Source organism: Phaethon aethereus (genome assembly GCF_964289735.1).
Source record: "Phaethon aethereus genome assembly, chromosome: 1".
Taxonomy (NCBI): Eukaryota; Metazoa; Chordata; class Aves; order Phaethontiformes; family Phaethontidae; genus Phaethon; species Phaethon aethereus.
The window spans coordinates 57,223,561-57,241,283 of record NC_138575.1 but is presented as its reverse complement, the minus strand read 5'-3'; the positions used below and the strand labels follow the sequence as shown (position 1 = coordinate 57,241,283).

General features: G+C 45.8%; 1 protein-coding gene across 2 annotated transcripts in view; it reads left to right on the top strand.

Moving 5' to 3' along the window:
- Positions 1-7,681, top strand: part of EP300 (EP300 lysine acetyltransferase) — a gene marked incomplete at its 5' end in the record, with an annotated part of 64,762 nt that extends 57,081 nt beyond the window's left edge. For both annotated transcript variants that reach the window (XM_082013878.1, XM_082013877.1), the window contains 4 exons: positions 302-466; positions 2,551-2,712; positions 3,186-3,467; positions 4,805-7,681. In XM_082013878.1, the coding sequence (XP_081870004.1) occupies positions 302-466; positions 2,551-2,712; positions 3,186-3,467; positions 4,805-7,045 (2,850 nt within the window). In that variant the 3' untranslated portion in view covers positions 7,046-7,681. The remainder of the gene's footprint in view (positions 1-301; positions 467-2,550; positions 2,713-3,185; positions 3,468-4,804) is intronic.
- Positions 7,682-17,723: the final 10,042 nt, after the last annotated feature.

Genomic DNA, 17,723 nt, shown 5'->3' with positions numbered 1-17,723 from the left:
AATTATCAGGACTTCAGCTAGTGCTGACAGTATAGTGATTATATTGTCCCATTTGGTAAGCGTGCATAGGGAAATCTAGCACGTGGTAATGATTTTATTTCTTTGGAGTGAGAATATTTGAAATGTGTTTGATGAACTGTCTGTAACTGCAGTGTTAAATCTGCACTTAAAATGTGCTCTCAAAATGAAATATTAAGCCCTCCTTTGATCTGCTGGTGCCTTTTTTATCACTTATTGAAAAGGTTGCCTTTATTTATGTGACTTGTAACAGTGGTAACTAAGTGTTTTTGCTCTCTTTCAGGATATATTTAAGCAGGCAACAGAAGATCGCCTAACAAGTGCAAAAGAGCTGCCTTACTTCGAAGGGGATTTCTGGCCTAATGTTCTAGAGGAGAGCATTAAGGAACTAGAGCAAGAGGAAGAAGAACGGAAAAGAGAAGAAAACACTAGTAATGAAAGCACGGATGTAAGAATGCTTCTGCTATTTCATGATCTACAGTAAAAGTTGTGATTATGGCTAACTGAAAAAAGGCGGGGGGTGCCTAGGCACTTGGGTTAATTGGGTTTTTCACCTTTCTAGCTTCTCTAGTATAAATTTCAATTTTACATTTTATAAGTTAGAGCTGTTAAAATACCACTAAGCTACATTCATATGAGCAGTGGCTGTTCACATGGCTATAAATCTAGCTAATTACCAAAGTCAATTAGATTGAAACAACTGCCAGCTGAATATTTTGCTGCTGAAATCCAATTATTATCAATGTTCATGCTGCAACTTCAGCCTGACATGGAAGCTTTTTCCTTAAGCTTTAGCTTTTGAGTAGTGGCTAACTCTTTTCTTTCTAACGTAGATGTTACAATTCCAATCTTAGCAGAATGTTCTGAGAAAGTAATAGAGCGCTGTGATTTAGTAGTTTACTCGGTATAGGTCTTTTTAGTAGAAAGCTTTAAAGGGATCTGAAGCACAAATTGCTGCTGAACTGTTCGTTTGGGCTTCTTAAACTAGAGAAATTTCTTGCTGGTATCATGTGCAATTTTTTTGGAGAATGTGCAACAACTGTACTTTCACATTCTACAAATAACAAAAAAAGGTATGTCTTAGTTCAACAACAAATTTGAAAATTAACAGATGCAGAATTTATACATCTGCTCATCCTTGGATCTTCTAAGCTTTTATGGAAGAGGTGGCAAATCTAGGATAAGGTTAAGGTTAGTAGTTTTGCTCACACAGTAGTACTTCTTAGTTAACTCTGTTCAAACACTGCTGCTTTGTCACCTTATTAGATACTGGATTTTTGTTGGAGTTTAGAATTAATCTTTTTCCTAAAAGACCTTTGGATCAAAAAAGTTAGGTTTAACATTACAATTGGAAGTTGTGGTTCTCCTGTGCTGCTCTTTGCAATACCTCCTTTCAAGGACTTTGAATAAACTAAGTGCAAGAGTAACCTGGGAATTAGGCAACTTGTTAGTTAATGCAAATTTGATATCAATTTACTTAGGAAGGTGTTATTTAAAAGGTTTGTTTTCTACTTGGTACAGCTGCAAGTTCCCATCTCTCTAATATACCAGAAACCAGTTGTGAGGAGTGACCTAGCTCTGTGTGTGAGGTTGGTCAACATCTAGTTGATGCTTCACAGCAGTTTGGCCCCAAAACCCTGCAGTGGGGGAAGCTTGGAGCATATTACTATTTAAACTTTAATAATAAAAATAGTTTTAAATCTTTATTGACCCCCTGCTTCACTTCTTGCAAATGAGGCAATAATAAACTGTACTCTCAAATGAAGTGATAGTCATTCATGTTCACTGGAAATTTCCATCCTGACAAAGTTATTTTAAGCTTAGGAAAAACGCTTATTTGGATAAGAATCGCTTTGATCCTTGATCATCATAATCTGTAGTGTTTTGAGGGGCCTCGAAGAAGCACAGAGAGGAATAAACTGTTAATTGCTAATTGATTATAATTGAAATTAAGCTGACCCGTTTTGTTCAACTGTTGCAGGATATGACAGGAGGAAGGTGCATACTAGGAATTGCTCTATTAATGCCTTATGGACTCAGAAGAACAGCTTCATATCAAAATCAGTTTCACACAGTTTAAAAAATAAAAATCTGTCAGAGCTGTAACAAACTAAATCTAGGTGGATTAAGTCTGTCTTACCTCTGGTTGGTGCAATATTAGTTGTACTTTTCAGTTATTTTTAGTTTTGAATTGCATTGAGAAGCCATCTGCTGAACCCCTTTGAAGAACCTCTTGGATAATCACAGTGTTCAATTACAGCAGGCAAACAGGTTTCAGTAAATATCGTTTCCCTTGCATGTCCTGAGCATTTATGCTTTTATATTTTCAGAACTATGTATTGCTAATCTTGATATCTTCTGTAGTGATTCTAATGGAATTAATTTAATGTTTCAGGGGACCCTGGTAAGTGTCTTCAGAGTAAATTATTGTGAGGTGTGTTTTGTCCTGCAGTTATAGAACATGTGAAAGTAATAAAACGCAGATGTGGTGTGACTTAGATACCTGACATAAAATGCCTTTAAAATTAATAGGTGAGCAAGGGAGACAGCAAAAATGCCAAAAAGAAGAACAATAAGAAGACAAGTAAGAACAAGAGCAGCTTGAGTCGTGGCAATAAGAAAAAACCTGGCATGCCCAATGTGTCCAATGACCTCTCCCAAAAGCTGTACGCCACTATGGAGAAGCACAAGGAGGTAGGAGTTGATAAAATGAGAAATAAGTGTTTTACTGAAGTAGAGGGAGGTGTACAAAGCTTTGATGCTTCAAAGAGAGTCATGCCCTGTAAATTATACAGGTTGGGCTGGAGAATTGAGTGGCCCACCAGACAAGTACCTGTGAGTCTGGGTGCTCTTTGCTGCGAGGGCAATGGGGATAAATACAACTGTGGTTGTACAGAGCTTCCTAACAGTCTAGATTGTCACAGCAGTTTTACTGTTACTGTTCAGTCCAGGGCTCCTTACCTAATGCTTCTGAAGAAGGTGAATGTGCAGGGCACCCAGAGGTTTGAAATTTCCCAGTCCTTACAAGCACACCACCCTGACAGTAAGTCAGGTGTTAGTGTCAATTCAAGTGTTAGTTGGTCCTGGAATTGCACACTCTGTATCATGAAGTTTGGCAACGAAAACATCTTGATAAGTGCTGGCATATTAAGTCTTTTTCTTTTCAGGTCTTTTTTGTCATCCGTCTCATTGCTGGCCCTGCAGCCAATTCCCTGCCCCCCATCGTTGAGCCCGACCCACTCATTCCATGTGACCTGATGGATGGGCGTGATGCTTTCCTAACCCTTGCTAGAGACAAGCACCTGGAATTCTCCTCACTACGAAGGGCTCAGTGGTCAACCATGTGCATGCTGGTGGAACTGCATACCCAGAGCCAAGACCGCTTTGTTTACACCTGCAATGAGTGCAAGCATCATGTGGAGACCAGATGGCACTGCACTGTCTGTGAGGTATGCTTCGTGAAGTTTTCCCTACTTGTGTCCCTGTATCTTTGTGCCCAGAGTGCTCTTTACCTGAACTAATTTCTCAGTATTAACTGATGGGAAAGGATCTGTACAGCTCATCCTCTGCCAATTCAGAAAGAAAGGAGAGGAAATCTTTTCTGTAAGAAGGGATTTTGCTAATCTGCTACTTAATGTGATTTTTGTCTTCTACTTTCAAGCTGTGGGGAACTGAAGTAGAATTTTATTTCCTGTAGTTCATTTAAGGTGCTGCTGCTTCTTAAGCAGTTGAACTGTAGCAATGGCTTGAGCTGTAATGGCAGGATCAGCTGATTTTTCTGAAGAGCAACACGTCCTTTCTTCTTCCAGAGTCAGAAGTGTTGTGCTGCAGTGTTTCTGTAAATAGGGCTCTCCATTGGTTTACTGGCATAGAGGTTTCGCTATGCTAGAAGTCAGATTCCTGTACTTGGGTGACTGTTCCACTACCCTGTTGTCTCTCTGTAGAATGCTGCAAACAGCATTTTTGTCTTCAGAAGTGTTTGCAGTATCAGTGTGTTTTGAAGTTCAAGTCCAGCAGTCTGGGTCAATCCTATGACCTCCAGAAGCTGGACTAACCTTGAATCTGGCTTGTAACTTTTTTTTTAGCCTGCTGGAAGTAAATTACTGTCTCTGATTCAGTTCTGAAAAGCTCTGAGTAAAATTTGATGTTCCCTTTTCCTCATATATACCAGAAAAAAAAAAATCTAAAAATCTAAATTTCCTGTGAATTAATGAATCCTGAGGACTTGTATCTTTTTCTTAAAGATCAATTATTGAGCCCAAACTTGTGTGCTGTTGCTTTCATGGAATGTAAATGCTATTCTATTCTTCTGTCAGCACATTCTGCTATTTAACTTGCCTGAAAACTGAAAATGCAGCTTTCATTCTCCTTTCTTCTTTGAAAATTGGTAGCTCTCCCGCCACTCTTGTCCTCTTTTGAAGCAGCAGCAGCTGGGCAGCTATTTGTTCCTTGCCTTTTTCTTCTCCTTTCCTATCAGGAAAGAAAAAGATTTTTCTGGCCCAGCTGAATAATGTGTGACTTCTTAGCTCAGAGCAAACTTGTTTTTCAAGCTATATATATTTGTGTACATTTCAGACACCCTTACACCCACACACTTTCCCTGGTTATAATTTGAATTTATTCCTTCTCCAGTACCTCAACATGGCGTGAAAGATTGAATTTTCCGTAGAGCAACAGTTTGCCTGGAACAGAGTGGGAGTACTTTGTTGAAGTGGCATGACAATATTTACTTATTGTATAGAGTTTCAGGAACACTGATAACTTTTTTCCTTCGTTGTCTTTCCAGGATTATGACCTGTGCATCACCTGCTATAACACTAAAAACCATGACCACAAGATGGAAAAACTAGGCCTTGGTCTAGATGACGAGAGCAACAACCAGCAGACTGCAACCACTCAGAGCCCCGGTGATTCCCGCCGTCTGAGCATTCAGCGCTGTATCCAGTCTCTGGTCCATGCCTGCCAGTGTCGTAACGCCAACTGCTCACTGCCATCCTGTCAGAAGATGAAACGGGTTGTCCAACACACCAAAGGCTGCAAACGCAAAACCAATGGCGGGTGCCCCATCTGCAAGCAACTCATTGCTCTCTGCTGCTACCATGCAAAGCACTGCCAGGAGAACAAGTGCCCAGTGCCCTTCTGCCTCAACATTAAACACAAGCTCCGTCAACAACAACTTCAGCACCGCCTGCAACAGGCGCAGATGCTCCGAAGGAGGATGGCAAGTATGCAGCGGACCGGTGTGGTAGGCCAGCAGCAAGGATTACCTTCACCCACGCCAGCCACCCCAACAACTCCAACAGGCCAGCAGCCCCCAACACCACAAACCCCACAACCCCAGCCTCCACCTCAGCCTGCCTCGCAGCCTCAACCTGCACCTCCCAACAGTATGCCACCTTACACCATGCCAAGAACTCAGCCCCCCAGCGCTGTGTCCCAGGGCAAGGCAGGTGGCCAAGTGACTCCTCCAACTCCACCCCAGCCACCTCAACCACCAGTTCAGGGTCCTCCTCCAGCAGCAGTGGAAATGGCCATGCAGATCCAGCGGGCAGCGGAGACCCAGCGTCAGATGGCACAGGTTCAGATCTTCCAAAGGCCAATTCAGCACCAGATGCCCCAGATGCCACCTATGGGAATGAACCCTCCACAGTTAGGCAGAGGTCCCGGTGGTCATATAGATCAAGGAATGGGGCCGGCAGGAATCCAGCAGCAGCCGCCGTGGGTGCAGGGGGGCTTACCCCAAGCTCAGCTGCAGCCAGGAATGCAGCGGCCATCCATGATGTCAGTAGCCCAGCCGGGTCAGCCAATGAATATGGCACCTCAGCCAGGGATGGGTCAGGTACCTGGTGCTGCTCAGCCCAAACAACCACCTCTGCCCCAGGCAGCCTTACAAAACCTACTGCGGACTCTCAGGTCTCCCAGCTCACCCATGCAGCAGCAGCAGGTGCTTAACATCCTTCACTCCAATCCTCAGCTGCTGGCTGCGTTCATCAAGCAGCGAGCTGCCAAGTATGCAGGATCTCAGAACCCCCAGGGGATGACAGGTCAGCCTGGCATCCCCCAGGGTCAGCCAGGGCTACAGCCGCAGCAAGCCATGCAAGGGCAGCAAGGAGGGGTGCACCCCAACCCAGCCATGCAGAACATGAACCCCATGCAAGCAGGAGTGCAGAGGCCCAGCATGCCCCAGCAGCAGCCGCAGCAGCAGCCACAGCAGGCCATGGCTGGGATGAATCCTCAGGCGCAGCAGATGAATATGAATCACTCGGGGATGGCTCCCCAGTTCCGAGACCTCCTGATGAGACGGCACCAGATGATTGAGCAGCAGCGCCACCAGCAGCAACAGCAGCAGCAGGGAGCGGGACCAGCACTGGGGCCAGGGATGGCCAACCACAACCAATTTCAGCAGCCCCAGGGCGTCGGGTATCCCCAACAGCAGCAGCAGCAACAGCAGCAGCGAATGCAGCATCACATGCAGCAGATGCAGCAAGGAAGCATGGGACAGATAAGCCAGCTTCCACAGGCAATGAGTGCAGAGACAGGAGCCAGTTTGCAGCAGGCTTTCCAGCAGAGGCTACTTCAGCAGCAGATGGGGTCCCCAGCTCAGCCCAATCCTATGAGCCCCCAACAGCATATGCTCCCCAATCAGGCCCAGTCCCCACACCTACAGGGCCAGCAGCTCCCTTCATCGCTCACCAATCAAGTGCGTTCTCCACAGCCTGTACCCTCACCGCGGCCCCAGTCCCAGCCCCCCCATTCCAGCCCATCCCCTCGGATGCAACCTCAGCCTTCTCCACACCACGTCTCCCCGCAGACCAGCTCCCCGCATCCAGGACTGGTAGCTGCCCAGGCTAACCCCATGGATCAAGGGCACTTTGCCAGCCCGGACCAGAGTGCAATGCTTTCCCAGCTTGCTAGCAATCCAGGCATGGCAGGCCTCCATGGTACAAGCGCCACGGAACTGGGGCTCAGCTCTGAGAACTCAGACTTGAATTCAAACCTTTCACAGAGTACACTAGACATACACTAGACACATTGTAGCATTTTGGGAGCAAAAGAAAAAAAAAAGAAAAAAAAACTTATTTTCTCAAGACTTTTTGTACTGAAGACAAATTTTTTTGAATCTTTCTTAGCTAAAACAACATTTTTCCCTGGAACACATCTGAACTCTGCAGCAGTAGTTTGTGGTTTTAAAAACAAACCAACAATGAACCTGAGGGACAGTAGAGTACAAAGAATATATTTTTGTTATGACTGGAATCACAACCAGTCCTTTTTCTTGGTTTTTTTTTTCCTTGTGTGCGTTGAGGAGGTCGGGGGAAGTGGGTGGTCTTTTGGCTGTTCACCAAAGGATGCCCTACTCATGCCTCCAATAGGTTTTATTTTTTTTTTAAATTAATGAAAATATGTAATATTGATAGTTATTATTTACTGAGGCAGATGGTAAACATTTTCCCTATTCTGGTTTTTCTTCATGTCACTGCAAAAAAAAAAACACAACAAAAACATAACAAAAAAAACCCCACAGGAGAACCTTTTCCTAAAAATGGAGGACAAAAGGGGTTAATGTTGCTTTAAAAATACATTACATATATAAATATATATATAAAAAAATAAATACCAATCTTTTCCTCTTTGGTTGGAAATATGTCAATTCTTTGAAAAATGTAAAAATATTAAATAACTCAGTCCCCTCTTGAAGTCTACTTTTGTCCTCCAAGAATTTTCTATACAAGAGTCTGAGCTTAAAAAAAACTTCAAGTATTAAAATAATTTGTACATGTAGAGAGAAGACAACATTTTTGCAAATACACAGGGGCAGCTGCCAAATGGATGTAGTATATATATTGTGGTTTCTGTTTTCTTGAAAGAATTTTTTTCGTTATTTTTACATCTAACAAAAAAAAAAATAAAAAAGAGGGTAAGAAACAATTCCAGTGGGATGATTTTAACCTGAGAAAAAGTCCCTGGGGTTTCTTCTTTATGCTTGCTTTCTCTCTCCCGTGCCCCTTTCCTACCCTCTTCCATTTTCTGTAAAACTTGAAAATAGAAAGCAAAAAACCCTCAAATGTTGTAAATCATGCAATTAAAGTTGATTACTTATAAATATGAACTTTCGATCACTGTATAGACTGTTAAAAATTGATTTCTTATTACCTATTGTTAAATAAACTGTGTGAGACAGACAGCCTGTTTTTAATGTTTCCCTTCTCTCCCACATGTGTTGCTTGTTCTTAAAATGGTGGGGGTAGCAGAATATATGCTACTTCAAATGTTTGCTATTTAGATGTCAGAGAGCTATTTAATGTATATGACTGTTTTAAAGTGCAAATCTCTAATGAGGGACATGGAGTAATAATTAGTCTTCTAAATGGACACTTCTGGTACAACTCTGCATTTGCGTTTGTTCCCGGCCTGTATCTTACCAAAGAAATGAGGTCTGACCTCAACAGTTGTGCCACTTGGCTGTACCCCACCCTGTGCACGCAGCCTGGGAGCAGCTGATCGTCAAAGGACCTATTTTGCATTTTGAAATGAGAACTATTGTTTGGATATGTGATATTAAAAGATCCTATTTCACATGGAATATATTGTACACCTTTTGGCACCAAAGTGTGAGCATGAGGTAAGCTTGTGTGCATGTCCTATATAGAGGGGTCTGGAGAACAAGTCTTATGAGGAGCAGATGAGGGAACTGGGGTTGTTTAGTCTGGAGAAGAGGAGGCTCAGGGGAGACATCATCGCGCTCTACAGCTACCTGAAAGGGGCTTGTGGTGAGGTGGGTGTTGGTCTGTTCTCCCAAGTAACTAGCAATAGGAAATGGCCTTAAGTTGCTCCAGGGGAGGTTTAGACTGGATATTAGGAAAAACTTCTTTATGGAAACAGTGGTCAAGCACTGGAACAGGCTGCCCAGGGAGGTGGTGGAGTCACCAATTACTGGAAGTGTTCAAAAAATGTGTAGACATGGCACTTCAGGATATGGTTTAGTGGGCATGGTGGTGTTGGGTTGATAGTTGGACTTGATGATCTTGGAGGTCTTTTCCAACCTTAATGATTCTGTGATTCTGTGACACTGCATCAAGACAGCATGTGGGTGCCCCATTGGCCCGTGTTGTATCTGGTGGTCTGCCAGATGTAGGTCACATGGGGTCGGTTACTGTATATTATACATACTTTGGGGATTTCCTGAACAGAACTGCTTCAACTGTGGAGTGTCTGTGTAGTAAACCCAGTTGTGTGCTGCCTGTGCACGTGGAGTAAATCGCATCGTGTAAGAACATGTTGTGTGCTGGCTGGGCACTATGTATGCAGCTGGTCCATTGAGGGCTTCCCAAAATATAACCTTATTCTCTGTATGTATATACAGTGCTGGCTACATAGGGAGTAACTTGTACCAGGGCATTGCACACCTGGAAGACCCACATGTGACCAGAGCACAACATCTGCATAACACCAGGTGTGTTGTGATCCACAAATCCCAGACCAGTAACAGTGTGAGCAAGCTGCCCTCAGGAAACAGCTGGTGGAAGATGATGGGGGGGTGAACCTGGATAGATAGGAGCAAGCCTCAGCCAGGGGCCAAACAAAAGTAATGGTGTATTGCGATGTTTACAGATGTTCAAGGCTGTTACAGTGGGAGTAAAATGCTTAATATTTGGGTATAAACACAAGTAGGACAATGAATCTTGTATAAGAGGTATATTTGATAGCAAGAAACCTTCAGCACGATGGTGGAAAGTTCCTGGGAGGCTTAAGGAAAGCAGCGCTGTGCTTTGGTATTCTCCCTTGGGTAATCTTCATACCGATCACCCCTGCATGGTGCAGACCAGCTCTGCACCAAGCCCACAATTGCCTCGTCTGCTTTCGGAGGGACTGTTGACCTGCTCTGAAGGAGAGCAGAAAACAAGAAGCCACATGCTGAATGCCACGGCAAGGGCAGCAGCCTGGGATGGTTCAGATCTGCATTCTCTGTGTCGATCACGGCAACCTTTCCCCTTCCTTCCCCCCACCCAAGCAAAGCCTAGTTTTACTTTCAGCCTTGGGGTTTCTCAGGCTGGAGTGTAAATAATATTCCTCTGACCACATACTGGCTAGCAAAATGTAAAGTGTACCCAGCTTCCTGACTTCTTGTATGCCTTTCGTGCATCCCAGCTTAGAGGCATGAATGAAAGCTCTTTGCTATGTTAGCACATAAAAAATCTGTTTTGAATTTGTCCTGGCCTGCATGGGAGCATCTGGTCCATGCTGAAGTGGAGAAGCCTCAAGACCTTGCAGAGCAACTTTGATTCAAAGAGCTACAGATCTTCCAACTTTGAATGCCAACATAGTGACTTGCTTAGAAGATGCCATGAGGCATTTTATGTGACAGCACAGCTGCTCTGTCCCTCTTTGTAGATGCTGTCTCTGAACCAAGTTCAAACATTTTATTGAAGTGGTATGGATGATCGAGGGTCTTGAATGTGCATGGGGTTTCTTTCCTCTGCATCCCTCTGCCTCTGCTTTCCCTGATGCTACTGGAGAACCAGAGCCCACTAGTTGGGGAAATACTATGGCTGACTGGGGATGCGGTAGAACTTCAGGATGGCAACAAAAGTGGGATGTCATCTGCTTGCCAATCAGTTGCATCCAAGGTAGAGTAAGTTGTTTCACTTCTTGGGCCAGCAAAAAGAACTCGCACCCAACGTTTTAGTGGTCCAGTTAAAGATTTGTTGTCCAATTACAACAATGCTAATGCTTATAGTCAAATAATATGCAGTTCAGTGATGTGAACTTTCTAATGTCTACCCCTTCCAATGCCCCTTTGAGTCTTGGGGTCAGTGACTGAAGTTGCAGGTGTGGAGGGCTTACAGTCACAGGGAGGAGTGTAATCATGGTTTCTTCCTCAGTCTTGGGGTTATCTGTTTCCAAAAAAATACACCTTGCACTTCCCTGGTTCATTGTTCCACATTATGTACAAAGTTACTGTTTTTGGACTGCTTTGTACATGCTGCATACTTGTTCTTTGTTGGCCCTAAAACTGGTTTTACCCAGATCCCAGTTGCTCTGATGACTTGGCCACTGGGCTTATGGGCCTGCAGTATTGTCCTGTGACTGTATGTGTCTGCATGGCTTTTCCCCCCCCCCCCAAATTCTAGCATCATAGAGAATACTCTGTTCTATGTAGGGACACTTGTTACTACAGAATCACAGAATGGCTGAGGTGGGCAGGCACCTCTGGAGATCATCTAGTCGACCTCCCTGCTCAAAGCAGGGTCATGTAAAGCAGGTTGCATGGGGCCATGTCCAGATGAATATCTCCGGGATGGAGGTGCCACAGCTTCCCTGGTGTACTCCCCCCACCAGGTATCTACACACATGGCTAAGATCCCTGCAGCCTTCTCTTCTCCAGGCTGAACAGTTCGAGCTCTCTCAGCCTCTCTTCATATGACAGATGCTCCAATCCCTTCATCATTTTCCTGGTTGTTTGTTAGACTCACTCCACTATGTTCATGTCTCTTGTATGGGGGAGCAGAAATCTGGTCATGGCACTCCAGATGTGTCTCACCAGTGCTGAGAGCAAGGATGACCTTCTTCCATCTGCTGGCAATACTCTTCCTAATGCAGCTGAAGCTTTTGGCTGCCTTTGCCACAAGGGCATGTTGTAGGTGTATTGTTCAACTTATCACCAGGACCCCCAGGCCCTTTTTTGCCAAGCTGTCTTCCGGCATGTGCTGGTGCATGGGGTTGTTCATCCCAGGTGCAACACTTTACGTTTCCTTTTCTTGAACTTTATGAAGTTCCTGTCAGTCCATTCCTTTGGCCTGTTGAGGTCCCTCTGGATGGCAGCACAACCCTTTGGTATATCAGCCACTCCTCCCAGTTTTGTACCATTTGTGAATTTCCTCAGGATGTACTCTGCTCCATCATTCAGGTCACTAATGAAGATGATGTTAAACAGTATTGGCCTCAGTACCAACCCTTGGGGTACGTCACTAGTGACTTGCCTCCACTGGACTTTGTGCCAGTGATCCCAACCCTTCAATCCACCTTGTTGTCTAGCCCATACTTAACGTTTGTGAGGAAGTTGTCAGAGATGGTGTCAAAAGCCTAAAGTAAATTCCAGATAAACAACATTCACTGCTGTCTTCTCATTCACCAAGACAGTCATTAGCAAAGGCTGTCAGGTCGCTTAGACATGATTTCCCCTTCATAAATCCATGGTGACTACTCCTTTTCACCTTCTTGTCCTTGGTGTGTTTGGAAATGGTTTCTGGGAAGATTTACTCTGTCAACTTGCCACGGACTAAAGTGAGGCTGACTGGCCTCTAGGTGCCCAGATTCTCCTTATTTGAGACAGGACTCTCATTGTTCTACTCCTCTGGAACTTTCCCCAGTCACCATGACCTTTCAAAGATAATAGAGAATGACCTTGCAATGACATCAACCAGCTCCCTCAGCATTTCGGTGTGAACCGTCAAGTCCTATAGACTTGAGCATGTTTAGTTTGTTTAAATGTTCTCTAAGCTGATTCTACTTCACTGAGAGTGTCTCCCTTGCTTCAGACATGCCCACTGGTCTCCAGGAGCTGGGATTGCTGAAAGTAGGGAACTTCAGAGAGGCACCCAGATGTGCTGATTTTTCAGAAAAGTTATGAGAGCTTTCCCCAGGATGCTGTCCCCCTAGCATATCCTTGTTTTAATGCATACATGTGGGTTGGGCTCCTGTCTGCCATGTATCAAGAGCTCTCCTCTCCACATCATACTGCAACTTTTGCTTGCCAAGCTAGTCCATCACTTCCTCACTTGATTGTCAGTTCTCATGTCCCTCACCTGTTGTCCCTAGTTTAAAGCTTTTCTCCACAATTTGGGCAGCCTTTGTCCACTTAGCAATGACGGTTTTGCCCCCTTGGTCAGGTGGTTGCCATCTCTTCATAGCAGTCCTCAATCCTTGAAGAGGGTCCCATGGTCATAAAATCCCTATTGACACTAGGTGCACAACTAGCTGTTGACCTGCAGGCTGCATCTGTTCCCCCTCAAGTACATTCCCCTCACCAGCAGAAGACCACTCAGCCCCCATACTTATGCCCATTGCATCCAGACCCATGAAGTCACAATTAATCTGCTCTGGGTCTCCCCTGGCAGTATCATTGATGCTCACATGGGAGAGTAGCGTGAGGGGTAACAGTGTGAGGGCTGGACAAGCCTTGGCAGCCTTTCCATGACACCCCAGATCTGAGACCTGGGCAAGCAGCACCTCTCCTTAGGCAGGTTGGTAGATGGGAATCTCTGTCCCCTGTAGCAGGGAGTCTCTTGCTACTAGCACCCACCACTTCTGCTCAGGTCCAGGCTCAGGCAATTTACATGTTTCACTGGACACAGCTTCCAGCCTCACATCTGCTGTGAGGGCGCTGAACTGATTCTGTTGTTGTCCTATATATGTGCAGGTGGAGCAGGAGACGCCCTCCTGGTGCCACAAGTCACAAGCTTCCAGCTTTCATCATCATGGGAGTCTCTGATTCCCAACCCGATGAGCAGACTCTGCCTTCAGGATAGATGCGGGGTTCAGGCTCTTGAATCTGCAGGGTCTCCAAGAAGATCCTGTCCTGCCCCAGCCTCAGTCAGAGTGAGAAGCCCCAAACGTTGCCTGCAGCCCAAGACTTGCAAAGCCGTATTCTCCCCCAGGAGAGCACAGTCTGTGTGGAGGCTCTGATTTTACAGGGAGAGCTGTTCCAGTGGCTGCAGGAGACCATGTCATGTGGCATGTCACCCCCATTGCTGAGCATGGGGACCCTGACTCCCTTCTGTGCATTCTACTTTGCAAACCCCTGCATCTGTTAGCTGCCCTCTGGGAGCTGCGCTCTAGACCCAGCAGTTACACAGGCTTCTCCCTAGTACCTGCTGTCTATTAGTTACAATAATATATACACAGCAAGTGTCACACCACGTAATTGTACAAAATCTAAAGCAATGTTGGTAACAGTCACCTGGTCATTAAACAATTGTTGTAACAGTGAAATGAGCTACAACACAGCGCCTGGCAAGCCAAGCCAAGTCCAGACAAAGCCTCACAGAGCCCAAGTTACTCGCATAGCACAGAGCTTGTGGCCTCTTACAAGCATGGCAGCACCACAACAAGGCTGAGGTACACGATGTGACAGTGACAGCGATTCCAGCTTCTGCTTCTTTTTCCAGTGCTTCTTTTAGTGTTTGATACACACTTAGTTCCTCTGCAAGAAACTCCACCTCCTGTTTCCATGATGGTCTTTTTGTACACCCCATGTCCTTGATTGTGCTCCTCCCAGTTCCAGCCAAACTCAAGGACTCTGGCCCAGCCTCTCTGGAGAGTCTGGCGCGGGTCCTGTATTGAAAGACAGCAGTGGTCAGAAGCATCTGCTCCTAATGACTGGTTCTGCCTAAGTGTGTGAAGAGGCCTCCTACCCTTAAAATGAGCCTCCTACCCTTAAAATGAGCTTTTCTTTGAAGAACAGACATATGTTTCCCTGGCTGGGGAATGTTTGTTTTTACAAACCCTCTTAGCAGCTGCCTTGGTACAACACAACGCTTGGGTAACTGTCAGCTTGCACAAGGAGCCATTTCCTCCCTCGGCTTGTCAAAACAGATCATGTGCTATCCCAGCCTGAGACAGAGCCTAGCCCAGCTCTGAAAGCGTGAGAGCACAACAGGCTCCATCTGCAGTGGTTTCAGCAGCTTCTATGCCTGCATTGCAGTTGAAAAGCCACTGAGCTGCTCTGTCAGCCTTAACAGGCACATTGTGTGCATTGGCATTTGCCTGTCTGACTTCGATCTGGCACTTCATTTAGAAAAATGGGGGCCTGGTGATTTGCTTGAGTTGCCTTAGTTGCAATCCCTTAGAACAGGGTCTTGGTGTAACTCCCCAGCAGGGATCCTGCACATGGTGGATATTTGATAGGGAAACCTGTTCTGTAACCGGTGCTGTGAGCAGCCGATAGGCAATCAGCCATGGCTCCAGTCTGCGCTCCCTGTTGTAGGGAGTGTGGTGGATTTAGGGAGGGTGGAGGAATTACTGTTGGCACCATCTCCCATAGCCATCTTTGAAGCCCGTCATAGCTCCTGGTAAAGTTGGCATGGCTCAGAGTGTTGTTTTCCCCAGGTGTGCTGGGTGGTGGCAGGTTCTGGCCTATCTTGAGAGCACGGAGCAATGTGGGATGCAACCATGAGGTCTGTCAGTGGGTGTTTTGCTTCTCCCCATGCCCCCGCAGTCCCCAAGGCAATAGCAGGAATTGGAAGGCAGTGACAGTGGCATTATAAGAACACTCTTTGCCAACCCCACTTCTCTGGCTACCCATAAAAGCGGGGAGTCCTTCACTTTGGTTTGTTTCCTTCTTCACTTTTGCTTTTCATTGTCTTTGTTGCCCCACACCACTGCTGTAGCCTTTTTAAAATGGGGAAAGAATGAAGGTATGGCTGTGTGCCCTTGGAGGAAGAATCACAGTAGCATGGGACTCTGGGGTTGGTGAAGCAGGGGCTCAGATGTAGGAGTATCCCTGGGCTGATATAGAAAGAATCTCCAAGGGTTGGAAGGCAGGACTTGGGTGTTAAATTTTGGCTGGGAAATCATGGAATTGTAGAATCATTAAGCTTGGAAAAGCCCTCTAAGATTAAGTCCAACCATTGACCCAGCACCACCATGCCCACTAAACTGTATCCCAAAATGAGGCCTGATAAGCCAGGACGCAGCCCTCTGCACTACTGTCAGGGATACAGGCCACACAGGTAGGGGCTGTAGGGCAGGGGTGGGACTGCAACACAGCACTGGAAGCCTGTGGCCCATTTCCTGATTGTAGCAACCCCAACTCCCTAGGCTGAAGGTCCTTCAGGCATTTGCCTCTCCTCTGCTTTCTTGAGATTGCAGCAAGAGCAACAGCAGCGGTCAGGGAATCCTGTGTTCTTCCTGTGCAAATGTTCTGCTGTTCTGGCAGCAGATTAATAACTTCAAGTTTCTCTAAAGAAGATCCTTGGGGCAGATATTTTGGACATGTTTTTTTTAGTCCACCTACTGTAACCCATGCTTTTCCTTTCCTGGACTGTGGACCATGTGCTATGTCTTGCCTGGAAAGGCATTATAGAAGCACGTGGGCGGATGTAGGGGAGGAAAAGGATGCCCGTCCCTACACAAGTCATGCAGCGTGTTTGGTTCATAGAGCAGCACATTTTCTTTTCTGTTGTAAGATCAAGATCTGAAAGGTTCCTCTGGGGGAAGGGGAGCTGACAACAGGTCGTAGGAGAGGCACTAGCCACCCACTGTGGTGCTAGATCAGTACTGTGCTGAAGCGTAGAATTTCATTTGCTTTGATCACAGCTGCAGTGGAGATTACATCTCTGTCCAGCCAAAGATCAAGACTTTCTCTTTAAGTTGGTATCCCAAACAGCTTCCAGTCTGTGGTCTACACTGAGTCATGCAAACCCATGGGCAAGACAAGTCTCTGTCCTTGCTAAGTGTTGCCACTGAAACACACTGCCCAGCCCAGCTGGCATTCTGCAACCTGTGAGACGAGATGAGCTGACTTGTGCTCATCTGGAATCACTAGGAGCCACCCTGCAGCTTCAACTGCCCTATACAAGGTGGAAGACAGTGATTAAAGCAGCACATGAGACTGATATGAATGTCCTTCAGGATTGTGCTCGGGCAACAGGACTTCATCACTGTCCTTCTGGAGAAAGGAGATGTGGGAATCATTAGGTGTAGGAGACAAGGGCCCCAAAGCAGCCAGATCAGAGATGCCACTTCTCAAAATGACCAGGTGGGGAGCAGTGAAGCTGAGTGTAAATGCCCCCACCTGTGACTCAAAGCAGCTACCTATGGCACCCTTGTTCTCGTGTCCATTTTGAAGGAGAATTCAGGAATCTGGTCTCTACATCCACCCTGTGATGATCATCTGTGCAATAAAACAAGTACTTTGTTTTAAAGCTGGATTACTCCTTGGATCATGCATTGCTGTGCCATGATGGAGGCTTCTAGGCTGCTCTTTTGTACTTGTCATACTTCTTGTCTACTTTATGAAAGCAGTGGTTTCTCCCTCCCTTTTATCTCCATCTTTATCTGGGATTGTCTGTGCATGTCCTGGGTCAGTGGAAATGCACAGCTTCCATTAAAGAGAGACACATTTTTCAGCAAGACCCAACTTCTTACAAAGGTCTTGTTTATCTTGCCTTGCAATGTCTCATTTTCTCATGACGTGGCTTTGTGCTACAAGTTGCACCAAGCTGCAGCTCAGTGTTCCCAAGCATATATCTGAAATAAATTTAACATGCTAGGAAGACCCTAATTCTCTTGCTGCAACGACCATGCTGTGGAGTGTGAGATATATGTGAGCCACCTGAGAAAATGGCTCCCTCCTGCTTATGCCATGGCCTCTACTTGGCTTCGGCAGATGCGCCCTCCTTGTGCCTTCATTTCCAGCTGCACTGGGATATACCAGGCCCTGCACAGTTGTATGTAGGCAGGCAGGCACCTACCTATACAGCTTTATGGAGGCTTTAAATGTGTTTGTACTGCTGGGGCATGGGTGTGTGAGGGTGGCAAGGGAGTGAGACTAGTGCATTTCCCTTCCCTGTTAGACTCAGCCAGTTTCTTATTACGGAAGCTCATAGCTGTTTCTCCCGCAATTCACTTGGCTCCGAGGAATCAAGGGATTTATTATTCCAAAGCAAATCTTCATCCAGCACTGGAATAGGGTAGGGAGTTAA